This window comes from Neolamprologus multifasciatus, chromosome 3, assembly GCF_963576455.1.
Source record: "Neolamprologus multifasciatus chromosome 3, fNeoMul1.2, whole genome shotgun sequence".
Classification (NCBI taxonomy): domain Eukaryota; kingdom Metazoa; phylum Chordata; class Actinopteri; order Cichliformes; family Cichlidae; genus Neolamprologus; species Neolamprologus multifasciatus.
In genome coordinates, this window is record NC_140441.1 from 19,102,654 (window position 1) to 19,130,114 (window position 27,461).

The following is a 27,461-nucleotide window of genomic DNA, read 5'->3' on the forward strand; positions in this document are numbered from 1 at the left end:
GACCTAGGTCAAAGGGGCAGATCCAGCCAAAGCCGTTCATTCTTCATTCAGTATGGAGGAAAAGCTCATCAGTCCCGTGGCTAATCACCCGGAGCTGTACGATGCTAGCTACTACTTTTACCGAGACAGGAATAAAAAGGACCTAGCTTGGAGACACATAAGTGAGGAGATCGGGCAACCTGGTAAGTTCATTCCTTCTTTTTAATTTTCAGACTGACCCGATGAACCCGCGCAAAAGCTAGCAAGCCCGCCTACTGTCCCGCTATTTTCCCACTGATGTACAAATACCTTTCCGCTAACAAGATAATGCGTTTATTCAGAGGACATCTGCAGGAGAAAGTGGAAGAGCCTCAGGGACACTTATAATAAGGAGAAGAAGGCAGAGAAGGAGAAGAGGAGTGGGTCTGCAGCAGGATCGGGGAGAAGATGGAAGTTCTTCGCGGTCATGGGGTTTCTGGACCCCTTCCTCACCCCGCGGGAGACAAGCGGCAATATGGTGCGGACCGTGGAGAACTTCTCCCCCGAGGACCAGGGACAGCCCGAAGAGGCAGCAGGGGAGTGTCAGTCAGAAGGTATGTTTACATTGAGTTAATGTAGGCAGTTAATTTATGCGTGTTGTCCTACAGGAACATATTTTGTTTATTAATAAACAGTATACAGTAGTCCCGCTGTTCATCCGTCACTGCCTCGCCTTTTCGCTGATTTTTTTTATTGCACCGTACAGCTTTCAACAATGCGCATTGCATTCTGCAGCCCAAATGACAAATCTCCTCCATGTCGTGTCTCCTGCGCTTGCCAAACTTATCATGTTTGGTTTTGATAACCATCACGTCCAATAGAAAAAAACAGCACAAAAACACTCATAACTATGAGCCTCATTCGGAAATACACACCTGCACCGGGAGCAAAAAAGGCGCACAAAAGTGGCGCCGCAGACGGAGAAAAAGCGCGGCATAATACTTTTACGTTTTAAAATCGACAAAGGTTTTCACTTTGAGAATCAACTTGTGAGAACTGTGACTACTGTTCATGTGCTGCAATAAATGAGAGACCACTGTATATAATAATAATAATAAGTATATAATAATATAATATTCTCTATGACTATTGTCTTCAACCTATATTAACATTAATAATAATATTAACATTTAATATTGTCTTCATAGAGTCAAGTAATCATGCAGCAGAGTCCTCAGCTGTCTCTTCTCCTGGCTCTCCAGTCCCTGGTCCCTCAGCTCCTGCTGCTGCACCCACAGGTATGAACATCAAGCACTGACAGCTTTTTACTTGCTTGAATTCCCTTGTGATCACCTTTACTAAATATCTACAACCAATCAGTTTATATCCTGTTTTTTTTTTTCAATTTTGAAAATGAAAATCTAGTAGCAGCCTTATCATTACTTTGTGTTGTTTTGTGCTGTGTTTTACAGGCCCACAGCGGAGGACAGCTCGAAGGCGGGCGAGGGACGGGTCCCAGGACGGTCCATCGGCGGTGGAGCTGGCCATCCTGGAGTCCCTAAAGAGGCCACGCCCGTCTCCAACTGAACATTTCCTCCTCGGCCTTGTTCCTGCTCTGGAGAGCATGCCGCCTCAGACACGAGAATTCGTGAAATTTCAAATTTATAAATTAGTTTTTGAAAACAGCACAGCTGTGTTAAATTTGGAAACATTGGACCCTAATGATCAGTAGTTTTCTGATGAGGCAGCAGCTCTCCAGGGCAGAAACAATGTTCTTATTTTTCTCCTCCTTCTCCCTGAGGCTCTTCCACTCCAAGCTGGGTCCTTTTTATTCCTGTCTCTCTGTAAATAGTTAAATTTCATATATTTATGATAAATGTTTTTGTTAATGAATTTATATTTTTTCAAATAAACATTTATAATGACAAAATGTCTCTGTTCTACTACACAGCAAATATTGGCACCCGACTTGACACAAGTAGAATTTATTTCATATTATACTAATGACAAAACATACTAATACAGTGGGATGCAAAAGTTTGGGCAACATTGTGAAAAGTAATTATTTTCTTGTACAAATCACTGGTTGTCACAATAAAAATAGTCAGTTAAATATCATATAGGAGACACACACAGTGATATTTGAGAAGTGAAATGCAGTTTACAGAAAGTGTGCAATAACTGTTTAAATCAAGCAGGTGCATAAATTGGCAACACAAAAAAAGAGAAATGAAATAAATATTTAGTGTATATCAATGTGTGTGTCTCCTATATGATATATGTAAGTGACATTTTTCATTGTAACAGCGATTCATACAGGAAAATAATGACTATTAATAAGGTTTCCCAAACTTGTGCACCACACTGTATATAGGAACATAGTGAAGACAAGTTACTTAAGAGAGTAAAAATAGGTTAGTTTATTTTGGAGTAGAGCTCCATTTATTAAGAAAAAATTAAAAGGACAGGAACACTCTTTAGAGGTTTGTGGGTGGCTCTTAAAAGAGCCGTTGTGGGGAAGTCACTCGGACTTCAAACAGGCTACTCCTTTGGTTGCCAAGACACAGCTCCCTCCGCCGAGAAGTGAGCCATGAATTTCTCCCTCACCAGGACAGCCTCTCTGGAGGAGTTGTTTGCTGCCATACGACCCAGGCCTTGCAACGGCTCCACCACAGCAGGTGCCCCTCTCTCGTCCACACAGCGCAGAAAATTGTGGAGAACACAAGTTGCCTTCACACACTTCTCCGCTCCGTCTAAATAAAAAGGAGTGAGTATCACTACAAAGGTTAACTCAGTGGTCCTAATGCTACAGTTTGATATCAGCAAACACCGAGCGCATACATTGATATGACACCACAGCTATGCTATCATTCAAACACTGATAACAGCATAAATCGAATTAAATCAGGACTTGATGAGACCTTCTGAGTATCACTAGAAATATTATAAACAGTCGTCTCCGTACCACAGTTTGCTTTCAGTAAAAACCGAGCATTCACTGTTAGCATAGCACATCCACGTTAGCAGTGTATAAATGGATAGTTTAGCATATATTAGCACAGGTATCAATAAAGGACTACCATATTAAATACTTTTACTAACCTCAGGCAGATGGACAGGCGCTCTGCAGGTGGGATTGAGCGCCTGTAGTTGGTGTCTAGGCGGGCGATTCTGGGACCGACGCGGGAAAGCAGGTCCTCAAACTGGCCGAGTGAAAGACGGTGATATCGCTGAAATCGGCCGTCATCCAGGCGCAGCTCCTGGAGCAAATGGTGAAACTCACCAAACTGCTCACGCCTCTGGAGGACCTGATGGACCCAGGTACGGCGAGGGCGTCTTTTACGCCGCTGCTCTGCTCTCCACAGTACATAGAGAAGGGAGACTCTCTCTTCAAGCGCTAACTCGACAGCTGCCATCTTGCAAAGATACCGGTCTGGCACAACTTCCTCCCACATCCCTCCCACATTTCCGGTTCACGCGCGTCAAAATATCATATTTTGAAGCGCGTTGGATTTTTCTTGGACACGCGTTGAGACGCGAATGTGCACGCGTCAAATTAGGGGCGTTTGGGGCGTTTTTGTTCGCGTCCATCGCGTTCGGTGTGAACACACCGTTACGTTTCTTGAAGACGTTTCTCCAACCATCTGAGAAGCTTCTTCAGTTCTAAGAGCAAAACTGGGACTCTCCACCATTTGCTCTTAGAACCCAAGAAGCTTCTCAGGTGATAGGAGAAATGTCTTCAAGAAACTTAAAGAAGTCCAGACGCTTTCTTTCCAAGCTCCTAACGGTGTGTTCACACCGAACGCGATGGACGCGAATAGAGCGTCAGGTTTACATGTAAAGTCAATGGAAAAGCGCGATGACGCGCGATTGCGGGTCCCGCGAAAATTCGGAAGCAGATTTGCGTCGCGAAAACGCCAAAACTCGTGAAACGCGCGTCAGTGTAGCGCGTCTGGCGCGTTTGACTCGCGAATAAAACCACGCGCGTGAGTTTTTGTGTTGCATTTTGTGCATACGCGCGTTTCGCGTCTACCGCTCGAGTTGGAAAAATCTGAACTCCAGCGTCAAATCGCGCCGCGACAACCAATCAGGGGCCTGGTGACGTGGCTCTGACCTAGGTCAAAGGGGCAGATCCAGCCAAAGCCGTTCATTCTTCATTCAGTATGGAGGAAAAGCTCATCAGTCCCGTGGCTAATCACCCGGAGCTGTACGATGCTAGCTACTACTTTTACCGAGACAGGAATAAAAAGGACCTAGCTTGGAGACACATAAGTGAGGAGATCGGGCAACCTGGTAAGTTCATTCCTTCTTTTTAATTTTCAGACTGACCCGATGAACCCGCGCAAAAGCTAGCAAGCCCGCCTACTGTCCCGCTATTTTCCCACTGATGTACAAATACCTTTCCGCTAACAAGATAATGCGTTTATTCAGAGGACATCTGCAGGAGAAAGTGGAAGAGCCTCAGGGACACTTATAATAAGGAGAAGAAGGCAGAGAAGGAGAAGAGGAGTGGGTCTGCAGCAGGATCGGGGAGAAGATGGAAGTTCTTCGCGGTCATGGGGTTTCTGGACCCCTTCCTCACCCCGCGGGAGACAAGCGGCAATATGGTGCGGACCGTGGAGAACTTCTCCCCCGAGGACCAGGGACAGCCCGAAGAGGCAGCAGGGGAGTGTCAGTCAGAAGGTATGTTTACATTGAGTTAATGTAGGCAGTTAATTTATGCGTGTTGTCCTACAGGAACATATTTTGTTTATTAATAAACAGTATACAGTAGTCCCGCTGTTCATCCGTCACTGCCTCGCCTTTTCGCTGATTTTTTTTATTGCACCGTACAGCTTTCAACAATGCGCATTGCATTCTGCAGCCCAAATGACAAATCTCCTCCATGTCGTGTCTCCTGCGCTTGCCAAACTTATCATGTTTGGTTTTGATAACCATCACGTCCAATAGAAAAAAACAGCACAAAAACACTCATAACTATGAGCCTCATTCGGAAATACACACCTGCACCGGGAGCAAAAAAGGCGCACAAAAGTGGCGCCGCAGACGGAGAAAAAGCGCGGCATAATACTTTTACGTTTTAAAATCGACAAAGGTTTTCACTTTGAGAATCAACTTGTGAGAACTGTGACTACTGTTCATGTGCTGCAATAAATGAGAGACCACTGTATATAATAATAATAATAAGTATATAATAATATAATATTCTCTATGACTATTGTCTTCAACCTATATTAACATTAATAATAATATTAACATTTAATATTGTCTTCATAGAGTCAAGTAATCATGCAGCAGAGTCCTCAGCTGTCTCTTCTCCTGGCTCTCCAGTCCCTGGTCCCTCAGCTCCTGCTGCTGCACCCACAGGTATGAACATCAAGCACTGACAGCTTTTTACTTGCTTGAATTCCCTTGTGATCACCTTTACTAAATATCTACAACCAATCAGTTTATATCCTGTTTTTTTTTTTCAATTTTGAAAATGAAAATCTAGTAGCAGCCTTATCATTACTTTGTGTTGTTTTGTGCTGTGTTTTACAGGCCCACAGCGGAGGACAGCTCGAAGGCGGGCGAGGGACGGGTCCCAGGACGGTCCATCGGCGGTGGAGCTGGCCATCCTGGAGTCCCTAAAGAGGCCACGCCCGTCTCCAACTGAACATTTCCTCCTCGGCCTTGTTCCTGCTCTGGAGAGCATGCCGCCTCAGACACGAGAATTCGTGAAATTTCAAATTTATAAATTAGTTTTTGAAAACAGCACAGCTGTGTTAAATTTGGAAACATTGGACCCTAATGATCAGTAGTTTTCTGATGAGGCAGCAGCTCTCCAGGGCAGAAACAATGTTCTTATTTTTCTCCTCCTTCTCCCTGAGGCTCTTCCACTCCAAGCTGGGTCCTTTTTATTCCTGTCTCTCTGTAAATAGTTAAATTTCATATATTTATGATAAATGTTTTTGTTAATGAATTTATATTTTTTCAAATAAACATTTATAATGACAAAATGTCTCTGTTCTACTACACAGCAAATATTGGCACCCGACTTGACACAAGTAGAATTTATTTCATATTATACTAATGACAAAACATACTAATACAGTGGGATGCAAAAGTTTGGGCAACATTGTGAAAAGTAATTATTTTCTTGTACAAATCACTGGTTGTCACAATAAAAATAGTCAGTTAAATATCATATAGGAGACACACACAGTGATATTTGAGAAGTGAAATGCAGTTTACAGAAAGTGTGCAATAACTGTTTAAATCAAGCAGGTGCATAAATTGGCAACACAAAAAAAGAGAAATGAAATAAATATTTAGTGTATATCAATGTGTGTGTCTCCTATATGATATATGTAAGTGACATTTTTCATTGTAACAGCGATTCATACAGGAAAATAATGACTATTAATAAGGTTTCCCAAACTTGTGCACCACACTGTATATAGGAACATAGTGAAGACAAGTTACTTAAGAGAGTAAAAATAGGTTAGTTTATTTTGGAGTAGAGCTCCATTTATTAAGAAAAAATTAAAAGGACAGGAACACTCTTTAGAGGTTTGTGGGTGGCTCTTAAAAGAGCCGTTGTGGGGAAGTCACTCGGACTTCAAACAGGCTACTCCTTTGGTTGCCAAGACACAGCTCCCTCCGCCGAGAAGTGAGCCATGAATTTCTCCCTCACCAGGACAGCCTCTCTGGAGGAGTTGTTTGCTGCCATACGACCCAGGCCTTGCAACGGCTCCACCACAGCAGGTGCCCCTCTCTCGTCCACACAGCGCAGAAAATTGTGGAGAACACAAGTTGCCTTCACACACTTCTCCGCTCCGTCTAAATAAAAAGGAGTGAGTATCACTACAAAGGTTAACTCAGTGGTCCTAATGCTACAGTTTGATATCAGCAAACACCGAGCGCATACATTGATATGACACCACAGCTATGCTATCATTCAAACACTGATAACAGCATAAATCGAATTAAATCAGGACTTGATGAGACCTTCTGAGTATCACTAGAAATATTATAAACAGTCGTCTCCGTACCACAGTTTGCTTTCAGTAAAAACCGAGCATTCACTGTTAGCATAGCACATCCACGTTAGCAGTGTATAAATGGATAGTTTAGCATATATTAGCACAGGTATCAATAAAGGACTACCATATTAAATACTTTTACTAACCTCAGGCAGATGGACAGGCGCTCTGCAGGTGGGATTGAGCGCCTGTAGTTGGTGTCTAGGCGGGCGATTCTGGGACCGACGCGGGAAAGCAGGTCCTCAAACTGGCCGAGTGAAAGACGGTGATATCGCTGAAATCGGCCGTCATCCAGGCGCAGCTCCTGGAGCAAATGGTGAAACTCACCAAACTGCTCACGCCTCTGGAGGACCTGATGGACCCAGGTACGGCGAGGGCGTCTTTTACGCCGCTGCTCTGCTCTCCACAGTACATAGAGAAGGGAGACTCTCTCTTCAAGCGCTAACTCGACAGCTGCCATCTTGCAAAGATACCGGTCTGGCACAACTTCCTCCCACATCCCTCCCACATTTCCGGTTCACGCGCGTCAAAATATCATATTTTGAAGCGCGTTGGATTTTTCTTGGACACGCGTTGAGACGCGAATGTGCACGCGTCAAATTAGGGGCGTTTGGGGCGTTTTTGTTCGCGTCCATCGCGTTCGGTGTGAACACACCGTTAGAATAAGAAAAATAAGGTGATGAACAGCACACACACTCACACAAAAATATCTCACCTCTCTGGCTGTTTCCCTTGAAGTGCTAGCGACAAGAAACGAAACTTAAGTGGGGGGAAAGCAGAGGGTTCCTTCCCTAACCTGCTCTAACCTGTGCTGTACGCTTCTCATCCTTTCACTTCTCTCTAGTCTCCTCCCCCTTTCCAGGATTTTAAAGCTAAGGTTTTGGTGGATCATTGAGCAGTGAACATGAGTGTTTTAGTGCACTGGGCGGGAAGAGGAGACTGGCGTCACCAGAGACGTCTAAACTTGTTAATGCTGGCTGCAGCTGTGGGAGGAAGACGAGAGGGAGGGGTGCGTGCGACTTGCGAAACACTGGCGCAGCTCCGGCCACCAGGGGGCGCCAAAATGCCAGAAATCACAGCTACCTTCTCCAGCTCCTCCTCCTCAGCCTCCTCAGGAAACACAGACACTACAGTAAATACATACAGAGTGTACTGTCAGACTTTTTGATAATACAGCGCTGGAGTTAAGGAAGAGTAAAAAAAGTATGACTAATATTGTGTAAGAGAGTAGCAATAATATGTAATATAAGAAACAGCTTCTTGAGGTATATGTGTGGAATACCATGTCTGTGTTTACCTGTCACAGAGTGAGGTTACTATACAGTTATTATACAGGTTTATAGAGAATAGTAAGAATGATTTCCTGAAGCTGCCTTTATGATACTGAGGTTGAATCAGTCTGAGGGAGAAGGAGCTCTGGTGCCTCAATACTGTGGAGTGGAGCAGGTGTGATGGGTTGTCCATGATGGAGAGCAGTTTGTTTAGTGAAATCCCTCACTGAGTGAAACGCCTCCAGATTTTGGCCAGCTTGCTTACCCTGCTGGCATACCCTGATATACTAATTTTAAGAACTCACATCGCTAGTAAGTTATTGTAGTAACCCATGTTAAGCCTTTGTTAATTACTCGGTTAATAGTAGCTACTAGGCCACATTGATCGCTTCTCATTTCTTTTCTAGTTAAATAGCAAAGTAAGCTAAACATGCTTCCCCGTGTTAACACTGTTTTTCTTTGTCTTCAGCTATGACTAGAAGCCTGGAGTCAGTCTTAGGTGGACATCGGCCCCAAGCTCATACAGTAGGGGTGTTCAGAGTGGATCAGCACAGCAAACTCCTTCCTCCTGTGATGCGGTGATGCAACAGGATCCTCGTCCGTTGAGCGAGGCTAGTATTGCTGCCCCTCCTCAACCGCCACCTCCCAACCTGAAAGTATTTAGAAAAGCCCAAAGGACACCACGATTAACCAAGGACAGGGCAACACGTTCCCCCAGCAAATGGTTCCCTCCAATCTAAACCAGACACAACCCCAGGCTCAGCAGGTTGTCGGGAGCTGCATGCTCTACCCCACAGCTGGATGAGTACTCTGACAGCAGGAGAGAGATCAGGAGCGAATAAGAGAACGGGAGAAAATGCCCCGGAACACAAGAGAAAGTCTCATTGCACAGGCAAGTGATGAGATTCCTACTGATCAACATGATTTTATGCCTTTATAGTGATAAAACTGAAATTATTTAGATCCAAAGTGAAGGTCAGACCTCCTGTTCATGCAATTTTTGTGAAACACCTGTAGGGAAACCAGTGCTCACTTGAAAAATGTCTTATGTTATAAAAAGAAAACATTTTATAACCAAAAAATCAAAGGTCAACATCACTGTAACATCATGTGTTGTGCAAAACCCCTTTTCTGGCTATTACTGAACCATACACAGTATAAAACATGGGCATAGCTTCCACTTTGAAAAAAAATGAAGCCAATGTGGAAGTGTCTCAAATCTACATTCTATCTGAAGGCCACAGTAGCTGTGGTTGCAAAACGAGTTCTAGTCATATAGAAGGGTATGGGGACACAGCTTCCTGTGAGCAAACACTTTGCTCCTGAGTTTATAGGCTCAGTAAGTCATAGTAAGTCATTTGAGAGTCATATTGAATAAAAATGGTGCCTTGGTCATTGAGCAATGGTTTTGCAACCTGCCTTTCTCACCACATCAGCTTTTTAGCAACCAAGATGGTGACCGTGTAAACCAACTGATGATGTCACCCTGTCTAAATCCATCTTCTGTCCTGTACATGTACTGAACACTATAAAAGACAGAAGAACAAATTGCGGCCATATTTACACTGATGTAAACTACAGCTTGTCTGGTTGGTAGTAACTGTCTGCTGTTTTCATTTCTCTGTTCAGGTTATGGAGGCGGTACATGATGTGACCACGGAGGAAGTTCATAAAGCACTTCGATGAAATGACTGGAACCCAGTGCAAGCTGAACAGCAACTAAAGGTCAGACCATCAAATAAAGAAAAAAAATCCCACTTGAAGCTAATGATAAAATATAAGCCATAGGAATCTATTTTATACATGTAAAATATAAATGGCCATCAAGGAAGATCAAAACAATATATGCTCTATATAAAAAGGCATTTAAAAAAAAGTAATAATGTTTACATATACAGAAGGTGGGCGAAGACAAAACTGACTAATATTCTTGAAACAGCTTAGAAGAAAGATGACATGATGTGGTTTTAAATAGCACATCTTTTGCACATAGGTTCGCTGTTTTAATACATTTGTACATATTGTAGTAGAAACTTTGTTAAATAAAACTGATCTCTGGTGGCCTGAACACAGGATCTCTGTGGCTCTTTAGTTCTCCAAGAGAGGCTCTGACCTTTGTCCTACTGCCTGCTAAGATTGACCCTGTGTACACCGACACGCTACAACTGGTTTAAATATTTGCACAGCAATAGCAGGTAAAATATTAGGTGATCATGTATGAAAACAAACTCCAAAGCCATGCCTCAGTGTTCCTGAGGGATGGATGGACATGTGCAGACATGTTCTGAAATACTATACATGAACATCTCACATGCTCCCAGGAGATGGAGCACTAAGATTTGGTATCTAACCCAGTAGCACTGCTGTTGTCTTCCACTCATGCTTCTGAACAAGGGCATGGATATAAACAACTTTCTGTTAATAGGCAAATAGTACAGAAAGTTCAGACTGAAGTGAGGATGCCATTCAACAGTTAAAAAAATAAAATTGGCTAAAGCACGATTTGAATGGAGCTCATTTTGAGGCGGAGCATGAGGGACTAGATTTCCCCTACTAAACCAAAGCTCATTTTCTCCAAGTGCAACCAGATGGTCCACATTTAGGCTGACAACAGAGCACCTTCCCCAGATTTTCCTGCAGCATCACGTGGGCAGAAAAACAAGAGACGATTGTGCTTTAAATAAAGGCTTATCATTGCATTTGTTTATTTGAGAAATATATCGTTGCTTGTATATGTAAAAATGTCCAATCACAAGAAAAGTGTTAGAAAACATTTTTGATAAAAAACACAGGAAACATGTTGCAGCCCCTCCCAGCTGCACATATATGATAGAAAAGAAAGCCTCCAGAGGAACAGTAAACTGTGAGTGCGCAACTTAAATCAACTGTACATGCTTTGGTTAGTACTGGCCACTCAGCATATACATATATTTATACATGCACATACAATACATTTGGTTGGTGATGGCAAACAGCTAGCTGGATTTGAAAGCACTTGTGGCAACCAGGTCTCACGCTGGAGGCGTGCCCAGAACAAGAGTGATTATTAAACACAGAAGTGCAACATTAACCTCTCATCTATCAAACACTGTAGAGCGAAGCAACCAAATAAAAAAAAAAAAAACAAGTCAATTGATTCAGTTAAGATTTTGGTCTCCTCTCTATTTCTCTGTACCAGCAGTCATAACTGCACCAACTCTTTCCAGGGACTTAGGAACTACACAGTGTTTCATGCAAGCTTTGCCTGTGGGGTTTTCCAACCATTCTGAGGCCAGATCAATGCTCACTAACCTCAACATCTGTTTTTAAATTTTTCCCTCAGCCTGCATTTTCTGTCTCCCCTATGTCATTACGCAGGCACATGTTCAAACACAGTGGTATGTGAAGGAAACTGGATGGTGAGGTGTCACCAGTGTCAAAGGCAACCACCAAACTCCATAAAGGGAGCACAGGATCATTTAGAGTCAAGCCTGTGCAACAGCTTTGCATCATGCACCGTGGCTGAAGACATGTTGCTGAATACAAAGAGTGCACTTTGGTAAAAACGTGTGATTCACAACTTCACACCAATAAAGGCAACGCATCCCTAAACAAGTGACAGCGGCTAACTTGTTCAGACTTTTTTGTAAGGCAGTCAACTAACTGCACAATTAGGACAAGCCAGGTACTGTCTGTACGTAGGCAAAGTAGAGCTTTGGGCTAAATGCTAAAACCTCAGCAGTGGCACATGTTAACAACAGGTTGTTTAGTAGTTAAGATGCTTTCCATTTCAACCATCTAACTTAGCATGTCTACATGCTAGTACGATGTCACTTCCTTATGTGGGCTAAATGCTAACAGCCAGTTTACTGTGGCTAAATGTTTCCCATAAGCTTTAGTTAATGACAAAAAGACTTAGGGTGATGCACCTCCTGGCTGTAGTTAGCATTTAGCCCAAACTGAGCTTAAAGATAAACTATTTACATGGATGATAAAATAATGTCAAGCAGGTTTAATGATTAGCATATCGGCATATTATACTTCAGTGTATTTACACGCTAACATTTGCACATGACGCCACCCTGAGCTAAACAACCAGAGCGGGATTCCTGTGGCTAATGTTAAGTTTTCTATATGGCTTCTGATAAGTGACAAAAAGATTAAAAGCTGTGCTAGTGGCTCTGTGTAGTGGAACACTGGCCCACAAGTGGTTAGCGCCAAATGCTTATGCTAAGATATTCACAGTGACATTGATATAATGAAGCCAAGGCAGGTTTGAGGCTTACCATGTCAAGCATCATATCTTAGTGCGTTTTGCATGCCAACACTTGCTGATTAACACTAAATACAGTCTACAGTGGAGGCTCAAAGCAATGTAATAGGTTGGTAGAGCATACACCAAAGTAATAAACAAAAGCCAACTTTTAAATTAAAAAAAATATCTGTACACAGATTATGATAATCATCATACCAAAGCAATGGACTGACAGATAGACTCTGCCACCATTTAACTGGATAAATGAAGGCAAAGCAATGAATACATCTTCTACAAAACAGTATTGTACTTCTACTAGATATGCTGTTATATCTTTATAAAGCTCGAGCAAGCACATAAAATTACTAACAATAAAAGACAAACTGATGGTGACAAAAAAGTGAACACAAGTGCTGCACTTGTGAACACAAGTGCAGCAAAAACACATTCAAAAGGATGCGTGTCCACACCTGTTTCCAAGTTTAACTTTGGTAGTGTGAATTGTTTGCTATGAATACAGTGATGTGCTTAAAAAGAGGTGAAACATCTACAGACTGTACAGAAACACTGAAAACTTCAGTCTTTGACTTTTGAGAGATTCAAAGTTTTAAATCTAATCAGGAGTTTATTCACTCACAATGAGATGTATGTGTATATAAATGGATTATGGGACTGGTAACAAATGAACAAAAAAAAATTACAAATGTTACATAACAGGAAAACATCATCATAGGCCGCTCCCCACGGTTCCTCTTTCCTCTGTTATGAAAACACACTGCTGCGCTGGTTGGCCTCTCCGACTTTCTCAAAGAACATGAAATCCTGCAAAGCAACGTCAAAAGTAATGAATTATTTTATTCAGCAACACACCACATATTTCAAAATCAACTATGTTCTTCTAGATTGGGGACTTACAATGAGGAAGCAGGCGCCCATTAGCACAGCTTTCATCTTCACGTCCAAGTCCAGCGGGAACTGGATGCCAAAATTATCTGTGTCAGTGAATACTTCCTTCAAAAGGCCGCTCCACTGCTTGCTGATGCGACCAATGGGTGTGCCACCATCTTTCCCCTTCAGCTGCAAAACAATAACAATACCAGCGTTTGTCACAAGTTGTTAATCCTGTCGCACACGCTGTCTTTAAACAATGGAAACAACATCAGTCTTGCTGCTGATTTGTTTAAAATTTTCTTGCCTTCTTGCTGAGAAATAAAAGCTTAACATGCACTTATCAGGAGATAAAACAGCTTTTTTGGTTCTGTATGAAAGGTAACACAATCCGACCACCAGCAGCACTAAGGATCATTCACTTGGTGTCAAATTAATGGAAAAAATTAGAGTCATGGAAGGGTTGGAAAAGTATTTCTCCAGTTTTATCATAGAAGCTTATCAATGATAATGTGATATTTATTATTGGTGGCATTTTGTCCTTTCATGAGAGGTGCTTGTTGGAGAAAATAGTGACAAGCAAGTTCACCAAGACACAAGAAGATTACGTAATAAAGAAAATCTCGAGCACAATCTTTGTGCAAACGGATGACAAAAATCAGGCTCTGCTGCAATCCTGGCAGATTAGCTGACCTGATCTGCTGTTTAAGCTGCTTTAGCCTGCCTACAATTGCATTTCCCCTGCATGCCTCCTGCGTCTAATCACAACTACTTGCAGCCAGTAGTTGTATCATGTCAATTCTCAAGTAATGTATGTAGGATGTCATGTGGGAAACCAGGAAGTGAGACTAATAGGAAGATTTAATTTTTTCATTGCACAGGCTGGATAGTAGCCTGACTTTGAGGTGTACCTTCATATTTTATGGACAGATAAGAGTCGTATCAATTTTCACTAAACTCTACAATAAAGTGAATAGAAAGTGTTTTCCAAAACTATCAACTATTCCTTTGACTTAATGAAAATCATCATCAACATCTCTGTGACTGTTACCAATCCTGTTTAGATTATCTGAGTGGATCTGTAACAAATCACTGTTGGCTGATGGATGAAATTTACTCAGAGTTCAGTTTCTCCCACAAACAACGACCCTCTGAGCTCACCTCAAAGTTGACATCTCCACAGCAGTTACAGGCAAAGCAGGGCCCCTCCAGTCTCATGAGTGTCTCCTTGTTTGCTCCCTGGATGGAAAACTTTGGCAGGAAAGGGTGCCAGTCCTGTTTGACGTACCCTATGGTGGTCCCCGGTGGAGCCTGGACCTCCATCTGTTGGTCACATAGTTAGTTAGACACATAGTGGCTCTCCACAAAATTAGAAAGCTATTTCACAGAGCTTGGTTTGCCCTCTTTCCTGGACACTGACAGCTGTAAATAAAACGTCACGCGGTGTCACGCTGGACAGCAGGAATGATAAGTGAGGCTGACTGCTTGCTTGTTAAACCATGTAAACAAAGGGAATGCATCTCACATGGTTCCTGTCTGGGCAGTAAACAGAGAGCTGCAGTATGATTGGGTATCTTCTTAGATTCGTGCCATTGGGAACGTTCTGACAGACCGCTAACGATGTGATTACACAGGGGCAAAGAGAAGAAGGTCTCAGTGGACGGATGGCAAAGGATCAGGGAGTCTAGGAGATAGTTTGGACAGACAAAAGGGCCATTCATGGTCTTAACAAAACCCTGCCTGAGCAGAGTGGCACACAAAGGCACTGAAACACCGGTCAGCAGCAACCACTCGGCAACAGTAACTCAAGACAAAGAGAGGAAAGGCAAAGGTATGAACCACTGGCACTGTGAGGCTGCATGTTGTTATGAAGAACGAAGAACTGATAGGCCTCTGTATTTTACATGAGAAAAGACCAACAATTATTTATTACTTTAAACACAGGACTAAGGTTTTCTTCCAGTCTGGCTGTAAGTAGCAGTATCAAATGTCAGTTACATGCACTATAACACGCACTAGACTATGGTGAATTCAAATGTCTTGGGGGCCAGAATTGTCCTGGCAAAGACTCAGATCTGACCCTCTGGACAGCTTTTGAAAATGGGAAGGATGACATAATGGACTTGGCTTTTCCTGCTGATACTGACTCTACCCTGGCCATGCCAGAACCTTGTGATTTAAATCTAAGCTGTAAATGTGTTAGAGATGTGTTGATAAGTAGCTTTTTTACATGTTATTTGCATCTGAGCCACAAGAGCAGGGAGCTCGTGCTTAAAAACAAAGTTAATTTAACATCCTCTCTAAGAGAAGCCAACGCCAAAGCGAGTCTGTCCACACAGTCTCCCCGTGTTGAATTCAAGACCTTTAATAAGCATATTTACAGCATGGTACCAAACAGTATCAGCCTTTATGTATTGCATCCCCATTCATAACATCTGTAGAGGTCGTCTTAAATAACCATCTGATACCAGATGTTCTGAGGGAAATTCAAGAAATTAAACTGTCTGCATCTGTTCCACAGTGCATTTACTGTTGAGGGGAAAAAGCAGATCAAAGTGGTAAACACACTGACAATTTAATAATCAAAGTCTGTTGATAATAACATTTGAATTTGATGTTCTAAACAGGCTGTAGAACAGTGTTTAATGGGTGATCACAAAGCTCTTGAATCAAAAGCTTTCCCTGATTCTAAATTTGGCCTCAAGACCATCTTCTTGAGCATGCCTGGATGGACTCCGGTTAGTAGCTGTTAATTTTCTGACTGTTCACTGGAAGCCTCCTTTTAACTGCTTACACTGTGCACTCTGTACATTTCACCATAAAACTCCAACTTGCATAAAAAGCAAATACCAGTGTCCTTGTCAAACTGACTCCAATTTCACATCAATGATCACTAATGATACAGGCAGGGTCTGCAGCTCCAATCGACTGTCAATACAGAGAACATTAATCTGCATGCGGTTGGTTCCAGGACAGAGCACACTGATAACTCAGAGCAGTTTCTTTGGTCACCTGGACCAATCAGCAGTAAATTAGCACACTTCCCACCCAAAAAACTATTTTAAATCCAGCAGGGTTAAGAGAGGCAGGGGAATAAATCAGACCTGTATAGCAGCTCCACTAAAAACATTCCTGAAGACTAGAAGTAAATCCTGAACAGGAGATGAACTGTCATAAGTGTAAACATCACAAAATAAACTACAGAGCTCGCGTTTCTCTTAAAATCTTCAGATTTTTCCTTTAATTTTTACATTACTTTAAAAAAATTTTCATTGCCCCTTATAAAAGTGTAATGTCTTGATTTATTTGTCTTTATCTGATCTAACTTTTCTATCTACAGTGGGGCAAAAAAGTATTTAGTCAGCCACCGATTGTGCAAGTTCCCCCACTTAAAATGATGACAGAGGTCAGTAATTTGCACCAGAGGTACACTTCAACTGTGAGAGACAGAATGTGAAAAAAAAATCCATGAATTCACATGGTAGGATTTGTAAAGAATTTATTCGTAAATCAGGGTGGAAAATAAGTATTTGGTCAATAACAAAAATACAACTCAATACTTTGTAACATAACCTTTGTTGGCAATAACAGAGGTCAAACGTTTACTATAGGTCTTTACCAGGTTTGCACACACAGTAGCTGGTATTTTGGCCCATTCCTCCATGCAGATCTTCTCAAGAGCAGTGATGTTTTGGGGCTGTCGCCGAGCAACACGGACTTTCAACTCCCGCCACAGATTTTCTATGGGGTTGAGGTCTGGAGACTGGCTAGGCCACTCCAGGACTTTCAAATGCTTCTTACGGAGCCACTCCTTTGTTGCCCGGGCGGTGTGTTTTGGATCATTGTCATGTTGGAAGACCCAGCCTCGTTTCATCTTCAAAGTTCTCACTGATGGAAGGAGGTTTTGGCTCAAAATCTCACGATACTTGGCCCCATTCATTCTGTCCTTAACACGGATCAGTCGTCCTGTCCCCTTGGCAGAAAAACAGCCCCATAGCATGATGTTTCCACCCCCATGCTTCACAGTAGGTATGGTGTTCTTGGGATGCAACTCAGTATTCTTCTTCCTCCAAACACGACGAGTTGAGTTTATACCAAAAAGTTCTACTTTGGTTTCATCTGACCACATGACATTCTCCCAATCCTCTGCTGTATCATCCATGTGCTCTCTGGCAAACTTCAGACGGGCCTGGACATGCACTGGCTTCAGCAGTGGAACACGTCTGGCACTGCGGGATTTGATTCCCTGCCGTTGTAGTGTGTTACTGATGGTGACCTTTGTTACTTTGGTCCCAGCTCTCTGCAGGTCATTCACCAGGTCCCCCCGTGTGGTTCTGGGATCTTTGCTCACCGTTCTCATGATCATTTTGACCCCACGGGATGAGATCTTGCGTGGAGCCCCAGATCGAGGGAGATTATCAGTGGTCTTGTATGTCTTCCATTTTCTGATGATTGCTCCCACAGTTGATTTTTTCACACCAAGCTGCTTGCCTATTGTAGATTCACTCTTCCCAGTCTGGTGCAGGTCTACAATTCTTTTCCTGGTGTCCTTCGAAAGCTCTTTGGTCTTGGCCATGGCGGAGTTTGGAGTCTGACTGGTTGAGGCTGTGGACAGGTGTCTTTTATACAGATGATGAGGTCAAACAGGTGCCATTCATACAGGTAACGAGTGGGGGACAGAAAAGCTTCTTACAGAAGACGTTACAGGTCTGTGAGAGCCAGGGATTTTCCTTGTTTGAGGTGACCAAATACTTATTTTCCACCCTGATTTACGAATAAATTCTTTACAAATCCTACCATGTGAATTCATGGATTTTTTTTTCACATTCTGTCTCTCACAGTTGAAGTGTACCTCTGGTGCAAATTACTGACCTCTGTCATCATTTTAAGTGGGGGAACTTGCACAATCGGTGGCTGACTAAATACTTTTTTGCCCCACTGTATCTTTATTTAATCAAAAAAAGTGATTAGGTATGTCTTAACAGAAAGTAAAGAGTTTATTCTTCCCTATCAGAGTCTCTTCAGATATTTACTATAGCTAAACATTAACCAGCACATCTAGATCAAATACAATAATGCAGATATGATGGATGAGTACTCAGATTTGACACCAAAAATGCTTTTGACCGGGAACAATATTGGTGTAGGTGTGGTAAATGAATGCAATATGACTCCATTAACCTCTTTCAACACTAGCCAAGTCACTTCTACTCAAACACAGAAACAGAGTGGACTGACCTCTTGCAAGCAGCAGGGACACCAGCAGGAGACGCAGCGGAAAGGCCTGATGAGACGAATGACCTCCCTATCCATGTTGTCCTTTATTTTCATGTCGAAGCTGCGCAGAGAGCCGCAACAGTTCCTGGTGCAGCAGTCATTCTTCTCTTTGGCTTTGTAGATCTTTTGACCCAGACTGTTTTTGATTTCATACTGGTTGTTTGTCTCAAAACCAATGAATGCTGGGCGTGGTTGGGAGAAGAGAAGGGAAAACAGTGAGCAATGAAGTAAAGATAAGTAAGGAATTTCAAGGGCAGATATCATTTTTCTTCCATTCATATTCATCTTGAGAGGCTTTAAACCTCACACACAGCTGCCTATGAGCTGCTGAAGGATTAAATATTTTGTGTTCAACAAGATGCGCGCCTCACCTTCCAGGAGTTCGACTTTCTGATGGATCAGGATCTGGTCAATCTAAAACCGAAGGAGAGAAAGCAAACTGAAAAAGGCAACTCTGTGGCACATCCTGCAATCTGACAGTCTCTTCCTTCTAAAAACAATTAAAAGCACATGTGACCTCACATATTGTTTTAAAAAGGAAACTGACTTTAGTGTCACACATCCTAGTTGAGATTAATGATCACCAAAAAGTGCAGCAAACTGCAAGTATTTCAATGGTGAGCCAACAGAACTACAAAACACACTTTTACCCACTACATTCTTAAACATATGACCTTTTCTCTTACTACTTGGCATGCAACAGATCCAGGGAGTGTGTCGGGTTACATGCATGGCCAGCAGCTTTTCAGGTTCATACAAATTGGAAGGATTAATTGAGTCATCGGTCATTGTTAGAAAGTTTACTTCGTGACATTTAAGAAGACACTGGAACCAATCGTAGCTCTCAAAAATCACCTGACTGCACTGACTTTTCTTTTTTTTTAATCTGCCTGTCAGCTTGGATACTGTAATACTAAACATACAATGTAATGCCTGATATAACACCAATAGGAACGAATAACTAGATAGATAAAAGAAAGACATGAACAAGTGGAGCCTACAGTGAATTTTCAGAGCTCATCTTGTAAAAGCAAAATATGTTTGGCACAAAAGTGCATTCAGATCATAATTGTGACTCCAAAAGCTGCTGAACAGGACAGCATATAAAACAAAACAACAACAAAAACTGTGCTGGTTTAACCTTTCTCTGCCCTACCTGTGTGAGGTACTCGAGTCCAGGTGGGACTCCAACAGGGACTGCTGGACCTCCAGGAGGTGGTGAAATCCCCCCTGGTGGGCCACCGTATTCAGGGCCTGGAGCTGTCCCAATGGGTGCTGGCTGGTACATGACCGCAGGTTGTCCTGAATAGCCCATGTTGAAGCCTGGTGCAGGGGCTTGACTGGGATCTCCATATCCAGGAGGAACTGGATACGGTGCTCCGCCGGGTTGAGACATGGGATAGGGTGGCTGGTTTGGAGCACCTGGGTAAACTGGAAGGGGGAAAAAATAGACACAATCAAAACCTGTTCAGATATACCGACAGTCTGATTTGACTGAATTTGAATTCATGAGCTCAGTTGTTGCTGTACAAACTATGACAGTCAAACTTTAGAAAGTAGAGCTCAATTTTTACCATAAAACAACCAAAGAATACAAGCAAAATAAATGAAGCCGTAATATGCAAGATAGGGCACAAAAAACTAAAAGAAACCATCAACTCTGAGTATGAATGATAATATAAATATACACACATAAAAATGATATAAGACTCAAAAGCCTGAAGCTGCTGTTTAGGATTATAGACCAGCTGCGTTGACCACGGCTGGTCGTCTCCAGGTTCTTACCTTCCAGTCAGAGCAGAGACAGAAGCTGAGAGCAGTGACCGTCGAGTGTCTCGCTAGAAGCAGCGACTCTCTGCCGAGTGCGAGTGTGTGTGTGCGCACGCTGTGAATCATCCACCCTTTTTTTTTTTTCTCTCCTTTTTTTTTTTTTAGTAGACAGGGCAGAGCTAATTGGCCGGTGATTGCAACACAACAGTAATGACCTACCTATACTGGAAAAACTGGATCCATGATATGGTGGAAACCAATTGTCAGTGTTTCCATGGTGGAAAAACTGAATATGTGATGTGAAAAGTGAGATTTGGGGATTTTTTTGGACAGGAACTGAAGATTCTTACATTAAGTGAGGATTTCAGTTAGGAAGAACGGACGCCGTCAGCACAGGGATATGTAACTTTGTCTCTCAGAGCGTTTGCATCTCATTTAAAGCAGCTGTTGCGTTAAATCAACAGAACCATAAGTGCACACTAGTCTCAAGAGGCTAGCAGCCAGCCTACTCTGTAGCTGCCCTGGAGAACGCCATGAGGGGCCATAAGACCCTACACAGGGCCAGTTGCACCTCTGTTGTGTTCTATGGGACTCACTTTCACAAGATTCATAACAATGACTAACTGGGGATTGCTTACTTTTATGAATGTGTAAAAATGTTGTTATCAGATAAACTGCAAGGTCCACTGGAACACAGCTGTCCTTATGATCATATGTTATGCCAATAAAGTCAACTGAGTTGAAAGGTTTTGTAATGTCCTTGTTTAAAATGCAAAAATGTGATCATTCTCACTTCATAACGACAACAACATTGGTCAAAATTATACAGCATTGACCGATCAGTCGTTGGTGTGTAAAAAGACCCATTTCCCCTCACTACTACAGTCGTGCACACACGCACGCGTATCTCGTTCCATAGTACAGACCTCATTTAAGCCCCACTGTAAAATGTGAAATGTCAGAGATAATGGAAAATCAATGCCGAATTTTATTAACCACCTTCCCTTATCCTGCATCCAAGAATAAAGGTTAAAAAAAATGTTAATAGTTTCACTATCATAGGACTGCTGCTGCCATTCAATTTGTTTTGTAACAGACAAGATTAAAGAAAAGAAATCTGGTGTGGTGGAGAGGCAGAAAATGTAGAAAATTTTAATAGTGCAAGTCTAATGCATCGAGGTGGTCGTTTATACTTGTATTGAGGATGGTTTCCTTTAGCCCTGAGAACTATGTGTAAGCCGGCTTGACCTAAAACCCCAATATCACGATATTCTGGTGTTGCTTCCTTGCTCAGTTTTCCGGTCCCTAGGAGGTGGACAAAAAGATAAGTGACACTAGCTACGCAGTAAAAACTCCTGATCGAAAGAGAAAACTGAGGGTTTGCCACGTTAACATGCTTAAACGCTATGTTTCCAGAGAGGACGCGGCAGCTGAAAAAACCTCTCCCATAGCGCCTGTCTCTATGTGATTGGCACCACCATTGCATGTTTTGCAAGATGATGACTTGATTGACAAGAGCAGTTGTATGCCTGTGGCCCGTTTGCGAAACTGAGAAGTGTTAGAGAACTTAGAATCTTTTCTGTCGCATCTGTCAGATTCCGCCCGCAAAGATATCCTTGATCTGATTGAAGCTAATTTGCTGCTTTTCTCTGACCATCCTCGGCAGAGGTCTGCGCTCTTTCATGATATCGTTGTGGAAGTTGATAAGCCAATGAAACAACATGCTTATAGAGTAAATCCAACCAAGCGGATTTTAATGCAACAGGAAGTTGAATACCTGGTTAAACATGGGTTAGCTGAGCCCAGTAACAGTGCGTGGAGTTCGCCCTGTATTTTGGTGCCTAAACCAGATAACACCCCACGTTTCTGTACCGATTTCAGAAAGGTTAATGCAGTCACAAAACCTGATTCTTTTCCTCTCCCCAGAATGGAGGACTGCATTGATCGTGTCGGCTCAGCTACATAAGTCACTAAATTAGACCTGTTAAAAGGGTATTGGCAAGTCCCGTTAACCCCCAGAGCTTCTGAAGTCTCCGCGTTTGTAACTCCAGATCATTTCCTCCAATACACTGTAATCCCCCTTGGAGTGAAAAACTATGAGGCATACTTGGATGACATTGTCATTTACTCTCCAACGTGGTCAGAACATCTGGAAACGCTCTCTGAGGTGTTCAGACGTTTTTGTGAATCTTCTCTCACATTAAACCTCTCTAAGTGTGAGTTTGGTAAAGCCACCATTACTTACTTGGGGAAACAGGTCGGACAGGGGCAAGTGCGCCCTGTGGCTGCGAAAGTACAGGCCATTGTTGATTTTCCTGTCCCGCAGATAAAAAGTGTCACTATGTTGGTTAATGTAAGAGCCTGTAGGGGTGGACCGCCTTTTTGTTTGATCAGTTTTCTCCTGTTCTTGTTAGGCAGGGAGGAACGTGATTGTCGTTTGAGTTAGTTCTTTTGAGGAGGTAAGTTGTGTTTATTCCAGAGATAGGCTACCTTTTGTTTGTTTTTTGGCCTTTGGTTCACCCTGAAGGTACGATATGCTCCCTTCCTTTGTTTAACTGCACTCATTGTAAATAAATCACTGTCACAAAGTATTAAGTGTGTGACGTGCTGCTTGGGGTTGGACGGGGATGGATCACCCTTTATGTTGTGGTCTGGCCACGCCTAGACGGGCCATAACAATGGTTATCAACTTCCTCTATTAAGCCGGGCTTTCTGCCTCCCTGTGAGTGTCTCCTACACCAATCAGAGACATTATCAAATGATGATGATAAATGGTGATAATAATAAAAACCTAATGGTGAAACTCACCACTGTTATAAACATAAAAGAGTTTAAAGCTGCAGAAACTTGTTGATTTTGCGATTTAGTAAACAGAGCAGTAAAAATTAACATTTTAATTTGAGAAAATTATTGAAACACTGCATGGTGCTCTTGTTTTTTTCCCCCTAACACGACAGCTACACATTTAACTAACAATAAACATTAACATCCCATAAATTAATAAAAGACATGTGGATGCATGTAAAACAGACTTAGCAACACATTAGAATCTGATCTCAAATAATTTTTATACATTTTCTGACACTGCAAAGCTCAGTGTGAGCTGCTGTAACTTTACTGTTGCGCTTCATTCCAGATCTTGCCAAGATACGGCTTTACAAGCTGCTCGTGCAAAACGTAGTAGCCAGCAGAGAATCTGTATCGCACTTACAACGTGCTGTAAATAAAAGAATCACGTGCACAGCAAAGGTTACTATGGTGATTTAAAGTTAATTTCAGCGGCTCCCTTATTGACAAAGGGTAGCTCCACATATTTCAGTGTGACAGATTTATTTTTTTACTACACCAGGAGATGTGTGTCTCCACCTGGGATCAAAGTGGGGCTCCTCGTGTATTAATGAGACACACAGAAAACTCATTTTAAGGTCAACACAGCTTTGTAATTTCGCTTTCCAGTGTTTGCAGTCTTTTCCAATATGAGTGTTTTCTGCTTATTTTAAATATATAAATCTATATATAAATATAAATGACAAACTGACTTTGGTTAACAGCTCTAGTTTATGATGGGACCCCCAAAAAACAAAATTTACCTTTACCAGATATTCATTTGGGGAAAGTTGTGAACTGTCCAAGGAAGAAAAAAAAAGGAAGCTGAAGACATTTTTGCTCTTAGAGAAATTATTGTTTACTTAATGGCTCACTAAATATATAAATCTATATAGAAACTTCCTGTGTTTACTACACAGGAAGCATAAACCATAAAGTCACTGCCTTAACACAAATGACGTGACGAGCCTCCTGAGTCACACCTGCTGACAGACCGTCATGTGAAAGTATGTGTGCTGTGATGTTTTCTAACAGGAGCCGGGACATAATTTAGAAAGAATTTAGAAAGATCAAATTTAGATCAGCTTATTTTTGCTGACGAGAGCCTCCACATGCCTGTTGAGTTTCTCTCTGAATGTTATATATGAGCTGCTTTTCTGCACTGTATGTTCTTTACAGATGTGCTTTTTGATGTGAATCGCAGCGAGTATACTGGTAATGGAAAAAAAAACTAAACAAAAGGTCTATGCACATTTAAATGGAATGGCATGTCAATAAGGGGTTTTGGTCTCAAGACTGGCCAAACTGTTTTTTATTCACATCGTGCAATGGCCTATGGTTTGTCCCCCGCCTAGTCTCATCTAGAAAATTTTACTTCCTCTTGTGAGTGAGCATGGACTTCTATGGAAGGGTGAAAATGCACCATGAGCTCAGCTAAGCAGATCCTCCCTCGGAGTGTCTCCACAGCACTACAAGCACAGGGCGGGGGCAGGGATGGAGAACCAGAAGCGAGAAACTACTCAGAAAAACATTCCTGAAATTATTCCTTCATCAAATTATTAATTAAATCCTGTCCAGAGAAAGACACTCAAAAACGAGGTGGACATGGCAGCTAGTACTCTGCGTGGAAAAGAGGAAGGATTCTGCTGCCCCCCCCCATGTTTACTTAATATTAGGACTAATATTGGTTTACATATTCACCTAACAAGCAAAAGATCTCTGGTTCGATCCCGGGAGGATCCTTCTAGTGAAGTGACGCCGTCACTAATGCAGATTCTGTCCCTGCTCTATTTATGCTCCCCTCACTGCTTTACCACCTATGTGCAGGTCAGGCTCAGTCACCAGTGAGGAATACATGTAAACTATAAAATGATGTATTCAATCAGTTTGTACTTGATATTCCCACTCAGCAGTAAGGATAAATACAAAGTTGACAACGTTTTGTGTTGTTTTTCCCCCCCTCCTGTCTCGGCATTAGAATTGTTGTCTGAAGGCCAAAAATTCCAAAAAGATTTACTTTCATGAGTGGAGCACTACTTTCTTTTGGGTCGTTACAACCACAACGAACAAGACCGGGTGACTGGAAAAGCCCATTTAGTCACGAGTCTGCTGGCAAAGGCTGATGAATGTAATAAAGCCTTGTGGACTACAATTAAGACAGAAAACAACGTCTTGTGCCATTTGTGTGTAATGAAAGTTAAAAAAGGAAGTTAGACAGTGTGAAGCTAGAGGTCTGCCTTTGCTCAACATCCCTCTCTTTACTTCACAAAGTGTGGGTGCATCCACTGCCCTGGCATACACAAACAATAGCACCTTTCACCTTTTCCACTCAGTGAGAGAAGTCTGCTGGGCCAAAGACTCTGACGTGTTTACAAAAAAGTATTCCTGGAATTTCTTGGGGAAGAAAACATAAAAACATCCCCCACCTTCAGGAGTCTACTGTGTGGGCTGGACAGTGTGCTCATTATTCAGGCTGTTGGGTTTAGTGGAAAGCTAACGGGGCAAGTGTGAGAAAACTTGTAGCATTTTACAAAACGTGACGTAATGGAAACAAAGTGTTAAAGCTATTAAAGTACGCCACACTGCTCACGTTTTTAAAACCCTCTTACGCCTTCATATTTTCGTCCAAAGAAAAAATGAAAACAAAAGTCAGCATAAATGTGAAATCTAGGCACTTACCAGGAGCAGACATGGTGCAGAGCTTTTCTGGGCGGAGGAAGAAAAATAAGGTCACACTTCCGACGCAATCCCACGGTTTCTATGGGAAACTGAAAGGATAAAGGGAAGAAGAGGGGAAAAAAAGGGAGGGGTGGGTGTAATAGAAAGCAGCAGGACTGGAGGAGGGTGCGCAGAGAGCGACAATAACACAAACGTGAATTTTTAACTTCAATCGGTCATGCGTTCAAGGCGAGCGGCTCGAAGTTGTGTGCAAATGTGCCCTAGGTGGCATCCCGACACAAAGCTTCACGGATAATATCCAGACACAGCCCAGAGGTCCAAAACAATCCTGACAATGTTGGGTTCAAAGTCGTGGCCTTTTTGTCCGTGATGCACAGTATCTCAGACCTAAATCATAAAAATAAAAGGAGTGGGTGTGCCCCGTGTCAGCCCAAAACTGGCAGCTAACTGCCACTAAATGTCAGCATTTTTTGCCCCTTTAGACGTCATTAAAGTTCCCACTCATGTTCCCATGAGAGCTCATTAAAGAGAAAACACCTACAGCTTCTTAAAGTAAAGGTCGCGAGCATCTCCTGCCTCGTGAGCAGTCTTTACGTCGTAGTAAAAGACAGAAGAAGAAAAAAACACTCGAGCTAAAATATGATGAGGAACAGCACACACTCACACAAAAATATCTCACCTCAGTGGCTGTTTTCCCTGAAGTTCCAGCGACAAGAAATGGAAAGAAAGTGGTGGGAAAGCAGAAGCTTGCTGTGCTCTTCCTTTAACCTGTTAGCTGCAGCTGTGCTGTACGCCTCCCTCCACTTCTTTCTAGTCTCCTCCCCCTTTCCGGGATTTTACGTGGGCTAAGGCTTTGGTGGGTCATTGAGATGAGGGCTTTTGTGCCTGGGCGGGAAGAGGAGACTGGCGTCACCAGGGACGTCTAAACTTGTTATCGCTCGCTGCAGATGCGGGAGGAAGACGAGAAGGAGCGGTGCGATCTGTGAAACACTGGGGCAGCTCCGACCACCAGGGGGCGCCAAAATGCCAGAAATCACAGCCACCTTCTCCGGCTCCTCCTCCTCCTCAGGAAACCCAGACACTACAGTAAATACACCCAGAGTTGCCATCTTAAAGGTCTCTACATTGTTATCTTAGATACAGATATAATGAGAGTTATGTTGGACTGATGTATTTGTCAGCGGACAAGAAACTCACATAACCATAAATCCTAATATCCACCCATACTTGATGTTTGCTAAATGAATTTGCCCCCAATGATCAAAAGTACAGGGTGGGCCATTTATATGGATACACCGTAATAACATGGGAATGGTTGGTGATATTAAAGTCCTGTTTATGGCACATTAGTATATGTGAGGGGACAAACTCCTCAAGATGGGTGGTGACCATGGTGGCCATTTAGAAGTCGGCCATGTGACACATCAAACTTATTGGTAATGTCACAAGAAAAACAATGGTGTGCTTGGTTTCAATGTAACTTTATTCTTTCATGAGTTATTTACAAGTTTCTCTTTGTTCACAGCCATTGAC

The 27,461-nt window shown here is 42.5% G+C and overlaps 1 protein-coding gene and 1 long non-coding RNA gene across 4 annotated transcripts; both read right to left on the reverse strand.

Moving 5' to 3' along the window:
* Positions 1-10,923: 10,923 nt before the first annotated feature.
* Positions 10,924-26,728, reverse strand: LOC146521874 (phospholipid scramblase 1-like). 3 transcript variants are annotated; one of them, XM_085150895.1, is made up of 8 exons: positions 26,608-26,728; positions 25,929-26,017; positions 19,810-20,084; positions 19,025-19,067; positions 18,615-18,835; positions 14,538-14,699; positions 13,404-13,565; positions 10,924-13,310 (listed from the first exon to the last, which is right to left on the reverse strand). In XM_085150895.1, the coding sequence occupies exons 2-8, from the start codon at positions 25,939-25,941 to the stop codon at positions 13,251-13,253; spliced, it is 936 nt and encodes a 311-aa protein (XP_085007021.1). In that variant the 5' UTR covers positions 25,942-26,017; positions 26,608-26,728; the 3' UTR covers positions 10,924-13,250. The 3 variants fall into 3 exon arrangements, with proteins under 3 accessions (XP_085007021.1, XP_085007039.1, XP_085007032.1); XM_085150913.1 differs by lacking the exons at positions 25,929-26,017; positions 26,608-26,728 and adding exons at positions 20,439-21,182; positions 21,287-25,903; XM_085150906.1 differs by lacking the exons at positions 25,929-26,017; positions 26,608-26,728 and adding an exon at positions 20,439-25,903.
* LOC146521875 (uncharacterized) lies at positions 16,156-18,608 on the reverse strand. Its single transcript, XR_014872313.1, has 2 exons — positions 18,316-18,608; positions 16,156-16,710 (listed from the first exon to the last, which is right to left on the reverse strand). It is a non-coding gene; the product is annotated as an uncharacterized LOC146521875 (long non-coding RNA).
* Positions 26,729-27,461: the final 733 nt, after the last annotated feature.

What these genes read in the sequence shown, in the direction of transcription:
- LOC146521874 (XM_085150895.1), bottom strand. An exon ending in GAAAGTCGAACTCCTGGAAG is followed by an intron (nt 18,836 to 19,024) that starts GTGAGGCGCGCA and finishes AACCACGCCCAG; the next exon opens with CATTCATTGGTTTTGAGACA. An exon ending in GTGGAGATGTCAACTTTGAG is followed by an intron (nt 13,566 to 14,537) that starts GTGAGCTCAGAG and finishes ATTGTTTTGCAG; the next exon opens with CTGAAGGGGAAAGATGGTGG.